General features: G+C 44.0%; 1 protein-coding gene across 2 annotated transcripts in view; it reads left to right on the top strand.

Moving 5' to 3' along the window:
- ASTN1 (astrotactin 1) overlaps positions 1–21,205 on the top strand; it is a 356,850-nt gene that overhangs the window by 212,901 nt on the left and 122,744 nt on the right. For both annotated transcript variants that reach the window (XM_061383286.1, XM_061383285.1), the window contains one exon: positions 20,514–20,588. In XM_061383286.1, coding sequence (XP_061239270.1) covers positions 20,514–20,588 — 75 coding nt within the window. The remainder of the gene's footprint in view (positions 1–20,513; positions 20,589–21,205) is intronic.

The raw sequence follows: 21,205 nt of genomic DNA, 5'->3' as shown, positions 1-21,205 counted from the left end.
TGGTTATCAACTCTGTGGCTTTCCCCTGCTTTCCTAAAGCGTTGCACCATTGTTTTCCAAACCTCCATTACTCACTTCTCTTACCTTACATAAATATGTGCATATACATGCTTCTTCATCTAGACTGCCTTTGACCTCTGCTAGACTTAGCAGCAGAAACAGCAGTCTTCTAACTCAGAGAAGGCAATGGCACCCCACTCCAGTACTCTTGCCTGGAGAATCCCATGGATGGAGGAGCCTGGTAGGCTGCAGTCCATGGAGTCGATAAGAGTCGGACACGACTGAGCGACTTCACTTTCACTTTTCACTTTCATGCATTGGAGAAGAAAATGGCAACCCACTCCAGTGTTCTTGCCAGGAGAATCCCAGGGACGGGGGAATCTGGTGGGCTTCTGTCTATGGGGTCGCACAGAGTCGGACATGACTGAAGCGACTTAGCAGCAGCAAATCCTTAGTAATTGTTGGCTGACTGCATGAACAAAGAAACACGTATGTTAATTTTCCTTCTAACAGACATCTCAGTTCATCAAGGTCTTCTAATTCTCCTCTACTTTAGGTGATTCCCAGCAAGGCCACTCTTTAATAGCATTATATTTTAAAAACATCTCACCATTAAGTTTTTGAACTCTGAAGTTCTCCACAGCCTCCCAGATTCTCCTTGCCCCACTCCAACCTCCCAAAGACTCTTTGACTTCTTTTTTCAATATCCATCAAATCCATTGTCTCTTTCCTGGCTCCAGGCAGCCTAGACCCCGAGGGAAGGCATCCTTGTCCTTTATTGTTTCTTCCCTGGCCCATTCCGGCCTTTATGAGAGCTTTCTATTTGCTTCTCTGCTGCTCCACATCTTCTTAGAGCTAGAGAGAATCCCGGACAAACCTGCTAATGGGTGTTCTTTCTATAATTCCAACCAGGGACTCAGAGCAGCATCGAGTCTTCTTATTCATCCCCTGTCCTGGGTCAAAAACCTTTCCCTCTCCTCAAGTACTCAGTTCTGTCCCAGACCCTGGCTCTCAGCTCCTAACCTCAGATCTGACTTAGCAAAATCAAAGCTATGCAGCACAGGCTCCCTTTCCTTCCTTCTATCTACTTTGAGTCTGTCCTCGTCATTACCCTGCCTCACGCCTGTCTTCGAAATAGCTGTGTTCTTCTCAGTGCTAAAGCTAAATTCCCTACCTTAATCCATCATTCCAACTCTTCTTACTTTCTAAGCACCCTTGCTGTCCAATCAACTATTTCTTGCATTGTTTGTATCCAGACACCTTCTGTCCTTTATTCAAATGTCAAATGATCCCTTGACCTTATTATTGCTCCCTTTTATTTTTCTCATTTACTTTCTTAAGGAAAATATCTACAAATTTTGTCTCTGCTTTTATTGTCAGTTAATTTCTTCATGAAGACTATTGATGCTGGTTTTATAATTATTACCTTGAAACTATGCTTGGTGATTCTTTTATTTTTCCTCTTTCTAATATAGATGGACACCACACACACATGCTTGCTTATTTATAATCATCAAAATCATGCATTAATTTTTTTTCTTGAGAGTTTACTGTGTGTTGGGTTCTGCTAAGAATTGAATATACCATTGAGGAGGGAGGTAGGAGAGGGGTCCAGGATGGGGAACACATGAACACCCATGGCTGATTCATGTCAATGTATGGCAAAACCCACTACAATATTGTAACTTAATTAGCCTCCAATTAAAATAAATTAATTAATTTTAAAAAATTAATGCAGATACCATAAGGAGTAGACTTGCAAGGCTCCTGCCCTCAGGGTATAAACAGTCTGATGAGGAAGGAAGGCACTAGAACAAACAAGAAAACAAACTCAAAACAGAGTACTTATGGGTTGTGAAAATACCGTGAGGGAAAAGAAAGGGCTAACAGAGAACAACTGAAGTGAGGGGAGGAGATGGGTAACTTGAAATCTGAGGTCTCTGCGGCTGTGTTCCCACTGAAACTGAGAGATGAGGAAGCAGCAGCCAGTTGAGGATGAGGTACAAGGCTCTGTAGGACTAGCATTCCCTGGATGGTCTCCTGGGGAGAGAAAAGCCTGGCCCCCTGTAGGAACTGTCAGGGTCCACGACTCTGGTGTAACAAACGAGAAGAGGCTGTGGAAGAAGTTGGGGAGGTAGGGAAGGGTCAGGGTCGCCCTGAGGGGCCAATCAGGACTTTAAAGGTTGAGATAGGATCAGATTTGTATGGAAAGATCTCCCCCAGGGCTTAAACTTCACCTTCTCAGACAGGCTCTCCTTAACCATATACACCCAAGGGCCACACTCCTTTCTTCAGAGCACTCGCATCAACTGTGATGACTATATATTCATTAGTATAAACTCATGAAGCAGAACTTCACCATCTTCACTTCTGTTCACCTCTGTATCCCCAGAACACAGAACGTGGCCCATGCTAACTGCTGACTACATATATGCTGAGCAAATGAATGAATGAATGATGCTACTTCATCAGTCTTCTGTGTTATTTTCCACAGTGTAACCTCGCTGAGCCTCAATGATCTTATCTATTAATACGAAATAGAGGTAAATGGGGATAGTAAGTGATTGATCAGTCACTTGTTATTATCAACACTTGCTCTGCTCCTCCCATGGCCCCTGTTTTCACTCCCATTCTCTTTCTGTATTTCCTTCTCTTTTAAATGCCAGCCCTGCTTGTCTCGCTGCCTACTCCACATCTCGCCAGATGCTCTCAGTTAAAACTGTCTTTTCCCTCCCACCTCCTCATCTCTGCTTGGGAGTGCAGATGTGTCCTCATCTCATTAACCCTTCCAGCCAGGGCAGCCCAACAACTCCCTGTTGTCCCCCATAGCACCAGGGAGAATGATGTTCACGGAGGTTGTTGCAAGGGCTTTGGCATCTGAGAGCACTGAGCTGGAGCCTGGACTCTGCCAAGCATTAGCTGTGGGACTTTGCCACATGTTATTTATCTTTCCTAAGCCTCACTTTCCCCGTCTATCAAATGGGAATACTATAGGCTTCCCTGGTGGTTCAGTGGTAAAGAAGCCGCATGCCAATATTGGAGACCCAGATTCGATCTCTGGGTCGGGAAGATCCCCTGGAGAAGGAAATGGCAACCCATTCTTGCCTGGGAAATCCCATGCACAGAGGAACCTGGCAGGCCACATACAGGGTCACAAGAGTCAGATACGACTTAGCGACTCAAACACCAAACCTTAGTGCCTATATCTCAAAAGATTTTATGAGAATTAAGTGAAATGATAAATATAAAGCCCTTGGCTCATTGACTGCCAGTAAGTGTACAGTAAATGATGATTTTTACTTGCTTTATCATAAAAATTGACAAACCAAATGTCATGGATTGTTTACCGTCATTCTTACACCATTTTACCATGATCCCAGACAGGGACCCGCCTTTCATCTGTGTCTCAGCACTCCCCATTACATCTGGCTCATCAGAGGTGCAGAATCACTGCTCGAGGAATGACTCACTTCATAAATGAAGTCCTTGATGACAGAGACTGTGTATTAAATCATTTCTGTGTCCCTTGATGGTGTTTAGCAATGCAAGTGGTTAATTCTTATTTTTCAAGTAAATAAATAAAGGAATGAGTGAATGAGGGATTGCATTAATAGTGAAATGTGTTAAGTAACACGTTGAATGGAAGCAAATTAGTAGATATGAAAGGACTTTGGGGAAAGGCTAAAAGCGCTGTACTCATACTAAAGACAAGTCCTTGGTGGCCATTGTGATTCTCCCCTGGTTCCCCAGCTTATTTACATTGTCAATTTCCCTTCACATAAGATCACAGAAATGGAGGAAGCTGTCTCTTCTCCTGTATATCCTCTGCCTCTTGTCTGTCACTCTGCTTTCGTGTTGTGTTGTTCACTCTCCTACCTCCTCACTGAAATGGAAGGGCTGCATCTGTGGAGGAGGAGGGGCTCCCAGGTTTGTGCCCTTCTCTTACCGGGAGGTCACACTCCACAGCAAGTAAGTGTTGAGCCGTTTTTCTTGTGCAGAGATGGATTTGCGCAGATCCGTCACTAAGCTCCTGTCCTGTGCATTTGTGAGCAAAGATGGGTGTCCAGCGATATCCGGTGCAGGCTTTGCCCATAAGGCAGGAGTAGGAGAGACTAACAAGCTTTCGGGAGGATTGAACTTGAGACCCTGGCTGCATTAGCCCAGAGTGAAAAATCAACTGAGTCTGTAGATACAGTCCAGAGACAAATAAGGAAGGAAACTTACATTTAGAAAGTGACAACTGTATGTCAGTCATTGTCCTGAAACTGTGTTTATTCATTTATTCTTCTACAGCCCTAGAAGTAACAGGCAGTTACTATTATCACAATTTCACAGCGAAAGAAAGTGAGGGCTGAAAAGGGTAAATATCTGGTCAGTTTCACACCTCTGGCAAGGAGCTCAAGTCCAGACCTTGGACTTGAAGGGGGATCTGACTCCAGAGCCCACCCACAAAATCTGAGCCTTTTGGGGTAATTTATGTGAACGACTGAAGGCCCAGATGTGTCTGCAGGAGACTCTGCTATCAGGGGCTCTTCTCCCAGGTCTGCTTTCAGTGCCCACAGAAACTGCCAGGGGGTTAAGAGAGGTGGCAGAGAACAACTGTGAATCCTACCAGCCATCTGACCAGCCCTCGCTCGGGCTCCCAAAGGAAGTGTTGCAGTAGTGTGGCAAGGTGTGTGAGTTTGTGAATGAGTGTGTGTGTCATGAACACAGACACTTGTATGTATGCATGTGTGTATGTATGTATGGGGGTGTATCTGTATTTGTGAGTGAATTTATAAACATGAAAATCTCAATGCTGTATGTGCTATGCTGTGCTTAGTCACTCAGTCATGTCCAACTTTGTGACCCCATGGACTGTATCCTGCCAGGCCCTTCTATCCATGGTGATTCTCCAGGCAAGAATACTGGAGTGGGTTGCCATGCCCTCCTCCAGGGGATCTTCCCGACCCAGAGACTGAACTTATGTCTTTTATGTCTCCTGCATTGTCAGGCAAGTTTGTTACTACTAGCACCACCTGGGAAGCCCATTATGTTACTAATACCTAGTAATAAACTGTTAGGAGTGGACCATCTCAAGTAGGATCTGGCAGCCTTATGGGAGGGGGGTGTTTATCCTGGGACAGCATTGTGGGATGATCCAAAATTCAAAGTGATACATCCAGACAGTAGAACAAATGTCCCAAGCCCAGGGGCCGAACCCAGGTCTCCCGCATCAAAGGCAGATTCTTTACTATCTGAGCCACCAGGGAAACACATGAATACTGGAGTGGGTAGCCTATTCCTTTCTCCAGGGGATCTTCCCAACCCAGGAATAGAACCAGGGTCTCCTGCAGTGCAGGTGGATTCTTTACCAGCTGAGCTACCAGGGAAGCCACAATTTTGTATAATACTGTTTTAATGAAAGTGGCCCACTAAAATCAAAATGACAATTAAAAAAACCCAAATATACACCTTATATAATTATAATGAAATTAATTCATCAATAAAGGGAATAGGAAGGAACTCAGTATGCTTTGTCCCTCATTATTATTCATAAATTTAAAAAATGGGTTCCAGTGAATCCTTAGTCTAGATTGTAACTTCTGTTTTTATGGCAATCATGTTGTATAGAAAACCAAACTCATTTGTAAAGATTGACAGAGAGTATGAGTGTACATACGTTAGGTCCACAATTCTCAACCTATTGTGTGCATTAGAACCAGCTGCCTTGGAGAAGGCAATGGCACTCCACTCCAGTACTCTTGCCTGGCAAATCCCATGGATGGAGGAGCCTGGTAGGCTGCAGTCCATAGGGTCGCTAAGGACTGAGTGACTTCACTTTCGCTTTTTACTTTCATGCATTGGAGAAGGAAATGGCAACCCACTCCAGTATTCTTGCCTGGAGAATCCCAGGGACAGCAGAGCCTGGTGGGCTACCGTCTATGGGGTTGCACAGAGTCGGACACAACTGAAGTGACTTAGCCGTAGCAGCAGAACCAGCTGCCTAACTTTTAAAAAATACTGATGTCTGGCCCCACCCTAGATAGATAAATGGGAGCAACTAAAGTTTAAGAAGCATTGTGCCCGTGTGTGGTGTGAATCTGATGTACCCCCAGAGTTTGAGAACCATTATGCCAGACAGCACTTATGAGAGATGCAGGGATAAATGAGATTCAGTAGCTATAAGCAGTGCAAGGACACCCAAAGAGGAAGACTGGTGACTTTAATACCACATGGTGCATCACAGACTGTCCAATGAAAACACAGGCAAAGGAGCAGGTAATTCTTGGACATTATAGATAACATTTGCCCCCAGGCCCCCACCGGCACTTAGAAGCCAGCGGTGGGCAAGCCAGGTCAAAACACAGACAACATCCTTGTCTGTAGACCTGGTGCTAGTTGAAGAGGAGGCAAGGCATAGGACAAAATGCAGGTTCTGTGACCCATGATAACACTCACCTGTGCCCTTCCTTGCTGGCTGAGTGACCTTAGGCAACTGACTTAGCCATGCTCAACCTTTGTTTATCTTGGAAACCTGAGCATAATAACTATATAACTGTGTGGCTCCCCAGGTAGCAGTGAAAGCGTGTGCTGATGTGTGTGCAGCACTGAACATGTGCCTGCCTGGCACGTGGTCAGTGGTCAATGAATGACAGCTACAATTTCCAACTTTTTCTGACCCACTCAAGATTTTCTCCTTCTGCTTTATATAATCTCTGATCTCAGAATATACAGGGGAACTGCAAGTCTCTAGGCCAGTTTTCCCCAACTGAGGACATATGGACTCAGCCTTCTAGGATGCTCCCTGAGTCTGCTGAAGCAGATGCTTATCCTTTCTCCCCATAAGGCAAGTGACAGGAATCAAGTTACAATGTCTTCTACAAAACTGGGGCCCATGCCCATGTTTTCTCACTGCTGTAATTCTCTGACATGCTTTGTGTTGACAAAAAGGTTAAGTGTGGATTCTGTATTTATATGTACAGTATCTGTGTGGATATCCGTGTATGGGCTTCCCTGGTGGTTCAGATGATAGAGAATCTGCCTGCAGTGTGGGAGACCCAGGTTCTATCCCTGGGTCAGGAAGGTCCCTGGAGAAGGAGATTGCTACCCACTCCAGTATTCATGCCTGGAGAATCCCATGGACAGAAGAGCCTGGCAGGGTACAGTCCATGGGGTCACATTAGCATTCTTCACAGAAACAAAACCAATAGGATGCAGAATATAAAGAAGGATGTAAGGCACTGGCTCATGTGATTATGGAGGCTGACAAGTCCCAAGGTTTGCAGTCAGCAATCAGGAAACCCAGGAGACCCAATAGGGTAGTTGGATATGATTCCAGAGGCCTCAGATCTAGGAGAAGTGAATGATGTAGTCCTAGTTGGCTCAAGACCCAAGAAAAATCAGTGTTTAACTTTGAGCTCAAAGGCAGAAAAATTGGATGTCTCAGTTTGAAGCCATCAGGCAGAAGGAATTCTCTCTTACTTTGGGGAGGGTGAGTCTTCTAATCCTATTCAGACCTTCAGCTGATTGGATGAAGCCCACCCAGATTGTGGAGGGCCATCTGCTTTACTCAGTCTATCAATTCAAATGTTAATCCCATTCAAACATCCTCACCGAAATACACAGAATAATGCGTGACCAAATATCTAGGCACCCTGTGGCCCAGTCAAGTGGGCTCATAAAATCAACCATCACGATGTGTGTGTTTGTCTTCACTGCCACTTTTGGGGATCAAGGTTGTATTCCTGAATTCCAAAATTTGGGGGGAAAGTCACAATATGTGTTTATTATTGTGATTTTCAAAATCATTTTATATATTTCAAAATTTCTTGAGCAGAAAGCCTCTTCAAGTTTTAGAACCAACATTCCAAACAAGATGTGAGTAATAACAGCCTACATTGATTATTCAGGACTTACTATATCCAAGGTTATTATAAGGTTTTACAGATATTAGATTGCTTAATCCTGTTCAATCAGTGAGGTGGGTAGTAGTATTTGTTGAGGCAGTCCGAGTGTGGGTTAGAAAAGAATTTCCAGACATACCATATTACAGAAAGGAGTGAGTTTATTAAGAACAAAAAGCAGAGATATAGTGGGCATTGTGAGCACAGCAGGCCAACCTCCTGACAGACCAGGGAGAGTTGACAGTTTTTGTGGGTTAGTAACCAATTTTTATAGCCTCAAGACAAAGAAAATTCCTGCTGGAAGGTTGGTGTTAGGTGATTGGTCTGGGCGCTATAGGGTGTCTACTGGAGTGGGCATCTTTGCCTAACTGGAAGTCAGGGAGAGTGTTAGTGATGACCAGCGAGGGTTTTGGCAGGATTACAGAGAGGCTCGGTCAGCTTCGGAGGTGACCTTGGTTCTGGACTCTGCTTCTCTGGCCTTGGTGCACTGCCTTGCACCTGTGGCTTTGGGGGCAGGACTCAACATTGTTATCCCATTTTATAAGAAAACTGAGCCACAGAGAGGCAGGATCTGTGTCAGTTTTTCACCATTCTATCTTTAAATGAGATAACATGTTAAACATACACAAGCACACGTATCAATTCAGTTCAATTCAGTTCAGTCGCTCAGTCGTGTCCGACTCTTTGTGACCCCATGGACTGCAGCACACCAGGCCTCCCTGTCTATCACCAACTCCCAGAGATTACTCAAACTCATGTATGCAAAACTCAAGCACATGTATGCAAAAGAGCAAATACTGCAAAAATAAAGTTGATTAAAAATGAAAAATCGAAGATTGTTAAACATCTGAAATGTATACACAGTTTGGTCAGCAGTATAAAGTTTTAAGTATGCTCAACTCAGGATCCCCACTCTGCATCTGAAGAAACAGAGGCTCTAAGGTAGTCTCACTTGCTTGAGGTCATAATAGCAGAAGGATGTTGAACTTGTAACTTCCATCTAGGGCTTCTCCCCTTAGATCTCATTGCTTGGCGTCCAAGGGTAAGTCAAGGAAGGATTATTCTGAACAGGAGCACAAACTGTTTCTGCCTAATTATTGGAAGGAGGGCCAAGTACTGGGCACAGGAGCGGGTGGGTGGGTGGATGTGGTGGGGCCAGCTTTTAATCTGACTGCCTCTGTTTTCCCAATTATGTAGGAAGCAGACCATTAGCTGAGGGTGAGGATGGGGGAGGAGGTGTTGGAGGTGTGAGGAGAAAGAAGGTATGAGATAATGATCTTGAGAGTGGGAGGGAGAGCAGACAGGGAAGATGTAGTTTGATCAGTAGGCAGTATGCAGAGCCCACTTGAGGTCAGTGGTGTAGGATTTAAAGGGAGACCAATCAGCGTGGTTGCCAGCAACATTCATTTGTGCAGACACAGAAATGGAAGCCACGGGGTCATTGAGTTTAACCAGTGTTGGAGTGTTTCAGACAAGTATGATGAAGCAATGGAGGGCAAGAGAGTTGAGGTTCCTTGAAAGCGTGATTACAATAATGGATCACAGAATTTAATTTGAGTAAAGAGGAAAGAGGGTACATGAGGTGGGTGAGGGTCAATAAAATGGTGGTTAGATGAATGCATTTTAAGGCTCAGATGGATAGAAAATATTCTGTGGGTATAGGAAGAATGAACTGGGAGGGCAGGAAGTGTTGGTCAGATATAGGGATTCTTGAAGCTGTGACCAAGGAGAGGTTGCAGATATTGGCAATCTAGGCTACGATCATGGGAGTGAGAGTGGGGGACAGGATCGTTTGAGGAGAGAAGTCAAGGCAGTGAATGGTTTGAGAATTGGAAAGATCGTTTTAATGGCTACTGAAGTCAACAAAAATTATGAAAGGAGCCAGCCTCTGAATTGTGGAGGGAGGGTGGGGGTGGGGTGGTGTTGGCATGACTAGGGCAAGTGGATAGGATCGTCTGATGGCAAAAGTCAATGACCTTAACCAAGGACCTGAGGTTAGTAAGTTGCAGTGGCAAGTTTTAACCCTACTCAGTCTGGCTCCATGGTCACACTCCAGCTGCTTTGCTAGTTACTGAGAAGTATGTTATTTTTCTGCATAAAAAAACCTCTAAGTAAACTCATTTATCAGTTCAGTTCAGTTAAGTCGCTCAGTCATGTCCGACTCTTTGCGACCCCATGAATCGCAGCACACCAGGCCTCCCTGTCCATCACCAACTCCAAGTTCACTCAAACTTATGTCCATTGAGTCGGTGATGCCATCCAGCCATCTCATCCTCTGTCATCCCCTTCTCCTTCTGCCCCCAATCCCTCCCAGCATCAGGGTCTTTTCCAATGAGTCAACTCTTCGCATGAGGTGGCCAAAGTATTGGAGTTTCACCTTTAGCATCAGTCCTTCCAATGAACACCCAGGAGTGATCTCCTTTAGGATGGACTGGTTGGATCTCCTTGCTGGAGTCCAAGGGACTCTCAAGAGTCTTCTCCAACACCACAGTTCAAAAGCATCAATTCTTCAGTGCTCAGCTTTCTTCGCAGTCCAACTCTCACATCCATACATGACCACTAGAAAAACCATAGCCTTGACTAGATGGACCTTTGTTGGCAAAGTAATATCTCTGCTTTTTAATATGCTATCTAAGTTGGTTGTAACTTTCCTTCCAAGGAGTAAGCTTCTTTTAATTTCATGGCTGCAATCACCATCTGCAGTGATTTTGGAGCCCAAAAAAACAAAGTCTGACACTGTTTCCACTGTTTCCCCATCTATTTCCCATGAAGTGATGGGACCAGATGATTAATAGGTAATAAATAATGAATAAAATCACACCAATATTTCATTTTTCTTTACATGAGATTTACATACTTAAAGATAACACAGTTTGAAAAGACAGCCTGTCATCACACTTTATGTTTAAAATGTAGTGTTAGACATGAATTTTCTATTTACCAAATGGGAATATTAATTATAATGAACAATAACATTTACTGAGTTTGTTCTGTGTGGCCGGCACTGTGTGAGGTCTCTACACGCTCCCTTAACAACTCTAGGTGCTATTTTATCCTCATTTTATAGCTTTAGAAACCAGGGCTGAAAAAATTAAGTCTTATCTGACAATGGACTGCGGATCTGTCCAACCCGAAACCTCATTTACAATGTGGTCTGGTTCATTACCAAGTACCTGCTGTGTGATGGCTCTACGGTGGATAGTGAGGACGTGGCAAAGATGATGATAGAGTCTTTTATATCTGATGAGGGGACCATATTAACTAAATGTATAACATATTGATTATATTTATAGGTTCTATAAAGGAAAGTGCAGGGTGCTTTATATAACAAGGGACCATAACCTAGTCTTGGAGGGGAAGGTCTATTTTGGGAAGTAATTTTTAGGCTAGAATTAAAGAATAGTGTAAGTTACCCAAACAAATGAGAGAGGGAAACAATTCCAGGTAAAGAAACGTCTGCAAAGGCCTCCAGGCCCTCAAGTGTCCTGTAGGAACACTAGACATCATTATTCTTGTCATTTAACTTCTGATAAAGCTATAGCTTTACCAGATATCAGAGAAATCAGCCATTCCAGCCCTTATTCCTCCCAGAACTGGTGCTGATATGAAGATAGTGGCACATAATAATGTCATTTTATCATCATGGTAAATTGAGGTGTGGAATGTTTCACCCAACTGCATAGCTAGAAAACTCATTTTTACCAATTTTCTCTTCACCTTTTCTCCTGGATATCTCTCAAACTACCTTTTCCCAGAAACTTAAAAAAAAAATAAACCTCTATTCTCTTTGTTTCACTGCTCCTTCCTTGCAAATGCATTTACCTAGTTAAGAACAGGAACATTTTTCTCAAAAGCCCTCACATTGCATGTGGATATGACAACCTATACCAGAACCCCAGAGTGTTCTGACTGGCTGGGGGGAAACCTTGGAACCATGCTTCTGCTGGAAATCTAGCCTAGTGTGGGCCAGAAGCAAGCCTAAAAGGATGTGCTTTCATTTAACTATGGACACATTATTTTCATTTGTAAAATGATCTCTTTAAGGATAGGTAGAATATATGAGTTCAGAAGAAGCTCCTTGTTTTTAAAAGTCCATCGTGAAATGCCTTTTTCATTATTGCCTCCAGATGAAATATTCTTTCCATACACTGAACTGTGTATGCACATTCATACATACAAATATACATACATGTATTCTCTCTCACACTATCCCCTCACCTGTTCCATGTCTGTTTATTATCATCTATCTATCTCTCATCTGTATCTCTCCCCCTCATTCATTCCCAGGTGATGAGTCCTAAGTCCTCTACAAGGAAACCCATCACCAGACAATGCTCACCAGAAACTTTCTTTTTTTTTTTTTTAATTTTATTTTATTTTTAAACTTTACATAATTGTATTAGTTTTGCCAAATATCAAAATGAATCCGCCACAGGTATACATGTGTTCCCCATCCTGAACCCTCCTCCCTCCTCCCTCCCCATACCATCCCTCTGGGTCGTCCCAGTGCACTAGCCCCAAGCATCCAGTATCGTGTATCGAACCTGGACTGGCAACTCGTTTCTTACATGATATTTTACATGTTTCAATGTCATTCTCCCAAATCTTCCCACCCTCTCCTTCTCCCACAGAGTCCATAAGACTGTTCTATACATCAGTGTCTCTTTTGCTGTCTCGTACACCGGGTTATTGTTACCATCTTTCTAAATTCCATATACATGTGTTAGTATACTGTATTTATGTTTTTCCTTCTGGCTTACTTCACTCTGTATAATAGGCTCCAGTTTCATCCACCTCCTTAGAACTGATTCAAATGTATTCTTTTTACTGGCTGAGTAATACTCCATTGTGTATATATACCACAGCTTTCTTATCCATTCATCTGCTGATGGACATCTAGGTTGCTTCCATGTCCTGGCTATTATAAACAGTGCTGCGATGAACACTGGGGTACACGTGTCTCTTTCCCTTCTGGTTTCCTCAGTGTGTATGCCTAGCAGTGGGATTGCTGGCTCATAAGGCAGTTCTATTTCCAGTTTTTTAAGGAATCTCCACACTGTTCTCCATAGTGGCTGTACTAGTTTGCATTCCCACCAACAGTGTAAGAGGGTTCCCTTTTCTCCACACCCTCTCCAGCATTTATTATTTGTAGACTTTTGGATCGCAGCCATTCTGACTGGTGTGAAATGGTATCTCATAGTGGTTTTGATTTGCATTTCTCTGATAATGAGTGATGTTGAGCATCTTTTCATGTGTTTGTTAGCCATCTGTATGTCTTCTTTGGAGAAATATCTATTTAGTTCTTTGGCCCATTTTTTGATTGGGTCGTTTATTTTTCTGGAGTTGAGCTGTAGGAGTTGCTTGTATATTTTTGAGATTAGTTGTTTGTCAGTTGCTTCATTTGCTATTATTTTCTCCCATTCTGAAACTTTCAAGTTCCCTTCCCAGGTGGAAAGCTGGGTGGTGGTTTAATCCCTAAATCGGGTCTGACTCTTGTGACCCCATGGACTGTAGCCTGCCAGGATCCTATGTCCATAGGATTTTCCAGGCAAGAATACTGGAGTGGATTGCCATTTCTTTCTCCAGGGGACCTTCCCGACTCAGGAATCGAACCTGGGTCTCCTGCACTGCAGGCAGATTCTTTATCGACTGAGCTCCCAGGGAAGCCTGGAAAGCTGGGACTAGCATTTAATCAAAAAGCAAATTTAAAAATACTCTTATCCAGAGCAGGAGTGGTCCCTTTCTGCCCTAGGAGAACAGATGTGAAGGGCTCATCCCATTGGTGTGGCCATGCTGGATTCCATTCATGCAGTTGGGTCTAGGCTACATGGTGGAAGGAATGCCCAAGCAACCGGTCAAGTCAGGTCAAGGCCATGACCAACTTCTGGGCTAACCAGAAGGAAAAACTAACGGAAAAAACCCTGTGATAGCGGTATGTCTTGGGAAAGAGGAGCAAGAACTGAGGAGAGAAACTGAAAGCTTAGAAATTTCCAGTGCTTAACAAAGCCTCTGCATAAACTGTTTGGAATTATGTGAGACAGGGCAGAGAAGAAAAGGCAAAGACGAGGTTACGAATAGCTCTCAGCCTATCCAGTTTCCACGTGTGTCCCAGTGGCTGATGTCTTCCTGTGACAGTGGCTCCTCTGTGGTGCAGATTATGCCTCTGCTCAAGGTAGTGAACCCCAGATGGCTCCTGTGCTGGCCTGAGAGGACCCTGAATCTAGGCCATCTGTAGCTGCCCACACAGGAGGACCATCTTCAGGGTCTTGATTTGTCAGACTGGCGATATTGACAAACAAACAGATAAGCTCTATTCTGACTTCCAATTCTGCTAATTTTCCTAAACCAAGATGTGACTGGGTTGCCCAGCGTAAGACAGAGAATATTGCAGGCCACATTACCTAAGCTGGAGTCAAAAGGCTCAGGTTTTCTTCCAACTACGGTGTTCAGTCTCCTGCCCCGCATCTGGCCTGATGCTATCCTTGGGCTCCGAGGTGGGTACTCTTTCCCCAAAACTAATATTGGTGTAGTCTGTTCTGTAATGCCACCCATTCCTGGTGGGAGGCCGAGCTCTTGCCACCACGAGCAGAGGGAACCTGGGCTGGAAATGATCGTTTTGTTTGACACTCCCCATCCTCCCGGCTCTAGCCCTGGAAACTGAATGAGAGTTGAAGCTGTTTGGATGCTTCTGCTTCCCTGGCCCCAGAGACTGGTCCGGGTTCCTCATCTGACCTGAGATAGATCAAGCAGTTCTTCCACGGATTATTGTTTCCGTGGATGGGCAGTGTCTCTCTGTGGCCTGAGCTTGTAAAGACATGAGTTGGAGCTATGAGAGGCCAAGTCTCCACCATGTGCATGAGCCATTTTGAAAAAATGGTCTGATAGAGTGAGAAACAGAGAAGAGGGACAATTATTAGGGCCTCTAGACCTGTTGCCGGGCATCCCCGTGGCAGCTTCCATCTGAGCTTGGAGATGGATATGTATCTTGGGCTCACATGCAGAATGCCTAATGCAAAGACCTCTTCCTCTTTCAGTTGGTCTCAGGTAACTCAGCTCTAAGTGTTTTCAGCACTTTTAGGTCTAGCTCTTCATCACTTAGGGATTCCCAGGTGGTTCAGTGGTAAAGAATCTGCCTGCCAGTTCAGGAGAGTCAGAAGACTTGGGTTCGATCCCTGAGTCAAGAAGGTCCCCTGGAGGAGGAAATGGCAATCTACTCCAGTATTCTTGCTGGAAAAATCCCATGGACAGAGGAGCCTGGCGGACCACAGTCTGTGAGGTTGCAAAGAGTCGGACATGACCGAGCACACATACTCCATCACTTCACCCTGCCTTTTCCTAGGTGGCCCCCTGTGGCCTCTCCACTCACATGCATCATTCTCCCCTCTGCTACCCCGCCACGCACCGCCAACACCCAGCCCTCCTGGCGCCCAGGGTGAGTGATCTGCCACTGCCAGGACCACTTAGCTTATCTGCTCCAGTCCCATGCCTCCTCCTTTTTACTCATTCCCTGCTATTTGTCTGGGCGTTCGTGTGTTTCTTCAGAAAGACTATAGATTCCTTTGAGAGCAAGAATCTCTTTATGCCGACTCCCGTTGCCTAGTATCACAGTTCACACACAATAGGCCCTCCATAAATATTTGCTAAATAAATCAAATAAGAATCCCCATCTCCCTGACAGATCATCCCTGACTCAAGGGAAGGAAAGAAGTCAATTCTCTTTTCCTTCCTCGCTGAAGCAATTTGCAGACTCTCTGATTCCTCTTCCCCTCTCACAGCGTGCCCTTCTCCTCTCTGCATCTCAGGTCAGTGCTGTAGAGTCCCTGTGAAGTGGGGCCTGGGTGGGAGGTGGGAGTGGGGTCTGTCTCCCACACGCATCATTGGCTCCTCTCCAGACAACACAAATACATTTACAAGCTGAGTTAAAGCCTGGTGTGGTACTGTGTTTGCCTCTGAAGGGAAGACACTGCTTCCTCATTAAAAGCTTGGGAATCTCCTTTTTGTAGTATTTATATTGGATTCAGGTAACTAGTACATTTCACTTATGTAACAGATGCTGGTATGGCACTCACTGAATGCCGGACGCTGTTCGGAACGCTTTAATCATAGTAACTAGTTCCACCTCATGACAGCCTTGCCAGGTTGATAAAGTTATTACTCTCAGCCTCATTTCACAGATGAGGAAATGGGGACACAGAATGATTAAGGGACTTGGTCAAGGTCACACAGCAATTGATAGCTAAGCTGGAATTGGAATAGGCAGGCCAGAACCCACGGCCTACCCACTATGTCCTGCTGCCTGTCCCTGTGAACAGGGTGGGGTCCAGATGGCGCGTCTGAGTTGCCTGTTTTGACACTCGGGACTCTTGAGAGCAGGAAGTCTCTTTGCCCTGACTATCTGACAGCACGTCAACGTGTGCTTAATCAATGTTTCTGGGCTCACTGATTCTTTACCTATGGCTTGAATACAGGTTTATTTATATTATTCTATGTATTTAATTGTCCACGCTGTAATCAATGCTAGTCTAAAATTTGGCTCCACAAAATATATTTCAAACAACCAGGGAATCATGCCAAGAATTAACGCTAATTACACACTATACCCATTTTGAGTACTGGAGATGACTTGAAGGCAAAACGTGTGTTGTTTAAAATTATTCAACTGATAGTAAATAAAATATGATTTTGTCCAAAGGAGAGAGAAAGTTGCAGGTCCCTTTTCTCTTTTTATTGCCTTCTCTAGGTATCTAGAATCAGATGGGACATTTTTTTCCCCTAATTTTTAGTCTTTTTCTTGAATTAGTACGTATTTTTTACCTGCTCTTAAGTCACACTTACTGTTCAGCAAAAAAGAATCATATTCAAACCCCACTCTGTGGCTTTACCTCCAATGAACAAAACAAACATGAAAAACACACATGGGCTATTTATTTGATGCAGGGGTTATTCATAGGATGGTGTTTGGATACCTTTTGGAGCCAATTCTAGTTGCCTCAGGGTATTCCTAAGTTGAATTCCAGGAATAAAGTGTTTATAAATAATGAGCATAAAAAAGGAATGCACTCATCCCAGCCACTCCTTTATAGAGACCCAGTGGCCTTACTTTGCAGCTACCAACTCCTTCAAGTAGTTAATTGGTTAGCTGGTTGGGTTAAGTTGGTGTCTCAACCCTATCGGACCCAACACTCTATTTTATGACAAATTTAACTCTTTTTTTAATCTGTAAATGAAATCATATATAATAAAGCCTAAATAAATAAAAATTTTAAATAATATGAAGTGGTTCAGTTCAGTTCAGTTCAGTTGCTCAGTCGTGTCTGTCTCTTCATGATCCCATGAATCACGGCATGCCAGGCCTCCCTGTCCATCACCAGCTCCCGGAGTTCACTCAGACCCATGTCCATCGAGTCAGTGATGCAATCCAGCCATCTCATCCTCTGTCGTCCCCTTCTCCTCCTGCCCCCAATCCCTCCCAGGATCAGAGTCTTTTCCAATGAGTCAACTCTTCGCATGAGGTGGCCAAAGTACTGGAGTTTCAGCTTCATCATCATTCCCTCCAAAGAAATCCCAGGGCTGATCTCCTTCAGAATGGACTGGTTGGATCTGCTTGCAGTCCAAGGGACTCTCAAGAGTCTTCTCCAACACCACAGTTCAAAAGCATCAATTCTTCGGTGCTCAGCTTTCTTTACAGTCCAACTCTCACATCCATACATGACCACAGGAAAAACCATAGCCTTGATTAGACGGACCTTTGTTGGCAGAGTAACGTCTCTGCTTTTGAATATGCTATCTAGGTTGGTCATAACTTTCCTTCCAAGGAGTAAGCGTCTTTTAATTTCATGGCTGCAGTCACCATCTGCAGTGATTTTGGAGCCCCCAAAAATAAAGTTGGACACTGTTTCCACTGTTTCCCCATCTATTTCCCATGAAGTGATGGGACTGGATGCTATGATCTTCGTTTTCTGAATAATTAAAAGAGAAGTGATAATAAATAATTTATAGTAATGTAGCTATTTTAATGTATAAATTCTCTGCAGTATTACAATAGGAGAAATAAAGTTGACAGACATTTGCATGTCAAATGTAGACATGTAGACTCTACTAATGTAGGGTCCCCATAATATAAAATGTGAAGTAATATGTAATACACAATATATATAAGAGCAATTGGGTTGATGTAGACATGCTGTATTGGTGACTCAAAGACCATGAACAGCACTGCAAACAATGATGTGATTTTCCAAAACTATGAACGAATCTTGGCAAAATTTCCGAGTAATCTTGTATAATCTTCTCTTAATTTACATGGTAGTTATACACCTAGACAATTCATCTTATATTAAAACAGTACAAGCTGCTTTGTGCTTGTGGGTAAATGGAGTTAGTGTCTAGGCTGAGATAATAATAAGCAGGTTTTTACCTATGTAAATGTGCAGCAAGACATTCAAAAGTTTGCAGGGCCTGGGGGAATTTTTTGTCATGCAGGGCTGTCCTGAACACTGGACAGCCTTCTAAATTCGAGACTTCTAAATGCCCTTTAAAGAATTCACCTGCAATGCTGGAGACCCTGGGTCGATTGCTGGGTCAGGAGATCCACTAAATCAGGAAGATCTTGGGTCAGGAAGATCCACTGGAGAAGGGATAGGCTACCCACTCCAGTATTCTTGGGCTTTCCTTATGCCTCAGCTGGTAAAGAATCCGTCTGCAATGTGGGAGACCTGGGTTTGATCCCTGGGTTGGGAAGATCCCCTGGAGAAGGGATAGGCTACCCGCTCCAGTATTCTGGCCTAGAGAATTCCATGGACTGTATAGTCCATGGGATTGCAAAGAGTCAGACACTACTGAGCAACTTTCACATGCTAAATGCCAGTAATATCCTGCAGTCATTGTGTCATTCAATGACGATTGCCCTAAATTTTCCCTAAATGCCCTCTATTGTTGACACCATTGACAACAACTGGGTTAATTCCTAGTGTTGGATTTAGTCTCAAATGATTATGTCGATTTATTCTCCTGACTTTCTGTAGTCCTTGAAAGCCAAAGGCACGACGTCTGCAGTAAAATCCTCAGTAGTTAGGTTATTGGTTGGTATGATTGGTTATACATGGAGACTGTACATTCCATGAGAGCAAGGGCCCAGTTCACTCTGTACCTAGTACATACCTAGTATCCACATGAGGCTGGGCTTTATAAGTCTTGCTGGAAGGAGTAAATAATTTGGGAGTTGGACATCTGGGTTAACATAGAGATATATGCTATTGAAAAGAAATAGTTTTGGTAGTTTCAAGTATATGCGACATCCAAATGCTAGGGTGCGTGTGCATGCTTAGCTGCTTAGTGTTTGAACCCTTGTCTCTTAGTCTCCTGCATTGGCAAGTGAGTTCTTTACTACAAGCTCCACCTTGGAAGCCCACTCACTAGAGAGACTGGTGAAAAGAAAGTGTTAGTCGCTCAGTCGTGTCTAACTCTTTGCAACCCATGGACTACAGCCCGCCAGGCTCCTCCATCCATGGGATTTTCCAGGCAAGAATACTGGACTGGGTTGCCATTTCCTTTTCCAGGGGATTGTCCCAACCCAGGGATTGAGTCTCCCACATTGCATGCAGATTCTTTACTGTCTGAGCCACCAGGGAAGGTAGTTAAGTCTTATTCAAAAATACCATGGTTGTTTCTGGTTGAATGAGTGACATGGTAATGATTGAAACCATCTGGGACCTGTCAAAAACCCAGAACCTTCAAGTCATTTTGAGGGAAAGGGAGCATGATGAGAACCCACTATGAGCTGTGGCTTTGGCCTAAAAGGTTTGCTTCATCTTCATGGTGTCTATGAAGCCACTATTAACAATCCTGTTTTTAAAAATGATAAAATTAGACTTAACAAGGCAAATAATCACCCAAAGGCAAACAGCTGACTCAACAGTAGAACAGAGTTTGAACCCAGAACTGTCTGATTCCGGAGGCTTTGTCTTTCCAAGAAATCATACTCCCCCTCTTTCTTCAGTGAGACAAAGCTACTGCTGCTAAGTCACTTCAGTCGTGTCCGACTCTGTGTGACCCCATAGACGGCAGCCCACCAGGCTCCCCCATCCCTGGGATTCTCCAGGCAAGAACACTGGAGTGGGTTGCCATTTTCTTCTCCAATGCATGAAAGTGAAAAGTGAAAGTGAAGTCGCTCAGTCATGTCCGATTCTTATCGACCCCATGGACTGCAGCCTACCAGGCTCCTCCATCCATGGGATTTTCCAGGCAAGAGTACTGGAGTGGGGTGCCATTGCCTTCTCCGGAGACAAAGCTAAGGATCTGTTAAATCTATACCTGCTGCTAAGTCACTGAAGGGCCATAAATTCTGGCTATGATATTATAATAATTTTTTTCTCTACGGAGTTCCAATTGTCATGTCTATTAAATTCCACTTTTCTGGTGGGTCAGTGATTTTTGGATTGATACTGTTATTAATTGAGTGCCAGCATTCTGTGTCTTGTGAACTCACATTAGTGGGATTCTTGAGAACCCGGACTAGGTCCCCTCTGTCTTTGGGTCTCCAGAACCTTGGCATGGTACTAGGCACAGAGTGGACATTCGGGGAATGTTTGTTGATTGATTTTAATTGTGTGCTGTTTCTCCTTTCAGGCCTTGGCCTTACACAATATTTCAGCGAGGCTTTGACCTGGTTTTGGGAGAACAGCCTTCTGATAAAATATTCAGGTAAGTGGTTGCCTAGGGATGTGCTTACATAGGGATGTGCAAGCCCCACATCCCACTGAACTCTCTTTCCTAGTGGTAATTTATAAAATGGGAAACACATGTGGTCATTCTACCCTTCCAGTAAGAGGAACCCTTGCCCCCTTCATCCAGTGAGAGTGTGGAGTGCGTGGAGGATGAATGGATCCTGTTGAGGTCCTGGCTTCCTTCCTTGCCTGCTCTGGAACCCCCACTCTTGGAACCCCCTGATTCCACACTTGTTAAACAGAACTGCGTTGCATGCCAGGCTCTATTGTTGTGAAGAATACATGAGATAATGCAGGGAAAGCCCCCAGCAAGGGAACTGGCAAAGAACAAGCAATTAATGTTAGTTTTTGCCTCTCCATTTTGCATCTAATTTGCACCTTCCACATAAAGCCTTAAGTTGTTTAGAACAAACCCCTCCCACCTCTGCCTCTGTCCTTTCTCAGCCATACTTCATTATTATTTTCTTTAATCTACCACCTTCCTCATCGAATTGGATGTTTCCAGTCTCTCCCAAATTTCTACCTACATACCTGGGAATGGTACGTATTAGACAAGTCAGCAGGCAGAGGAAGAATTTGGGTGCCAGCCATGAA

This window comes from Bos javanicus, chromosome 16 (genome assembly GCF_032452875.1).
Source record: "Bos javanicus breed banteng chromosome 16, ARS-OSU_banteng_1.0, whole genome shotgun sequence".
NCBI classification, from domain to species: Eukaryota; Metazoa; Chordata; class Mammalia; order Artiodactyla; family Bovidae; genus Bos; species Bos javanicus.
The sequence above is the reverse complement of the archived record's forward strand: the minus strand, read 5'-3'. Positions and strand labels throughout refer to the sequence as shown.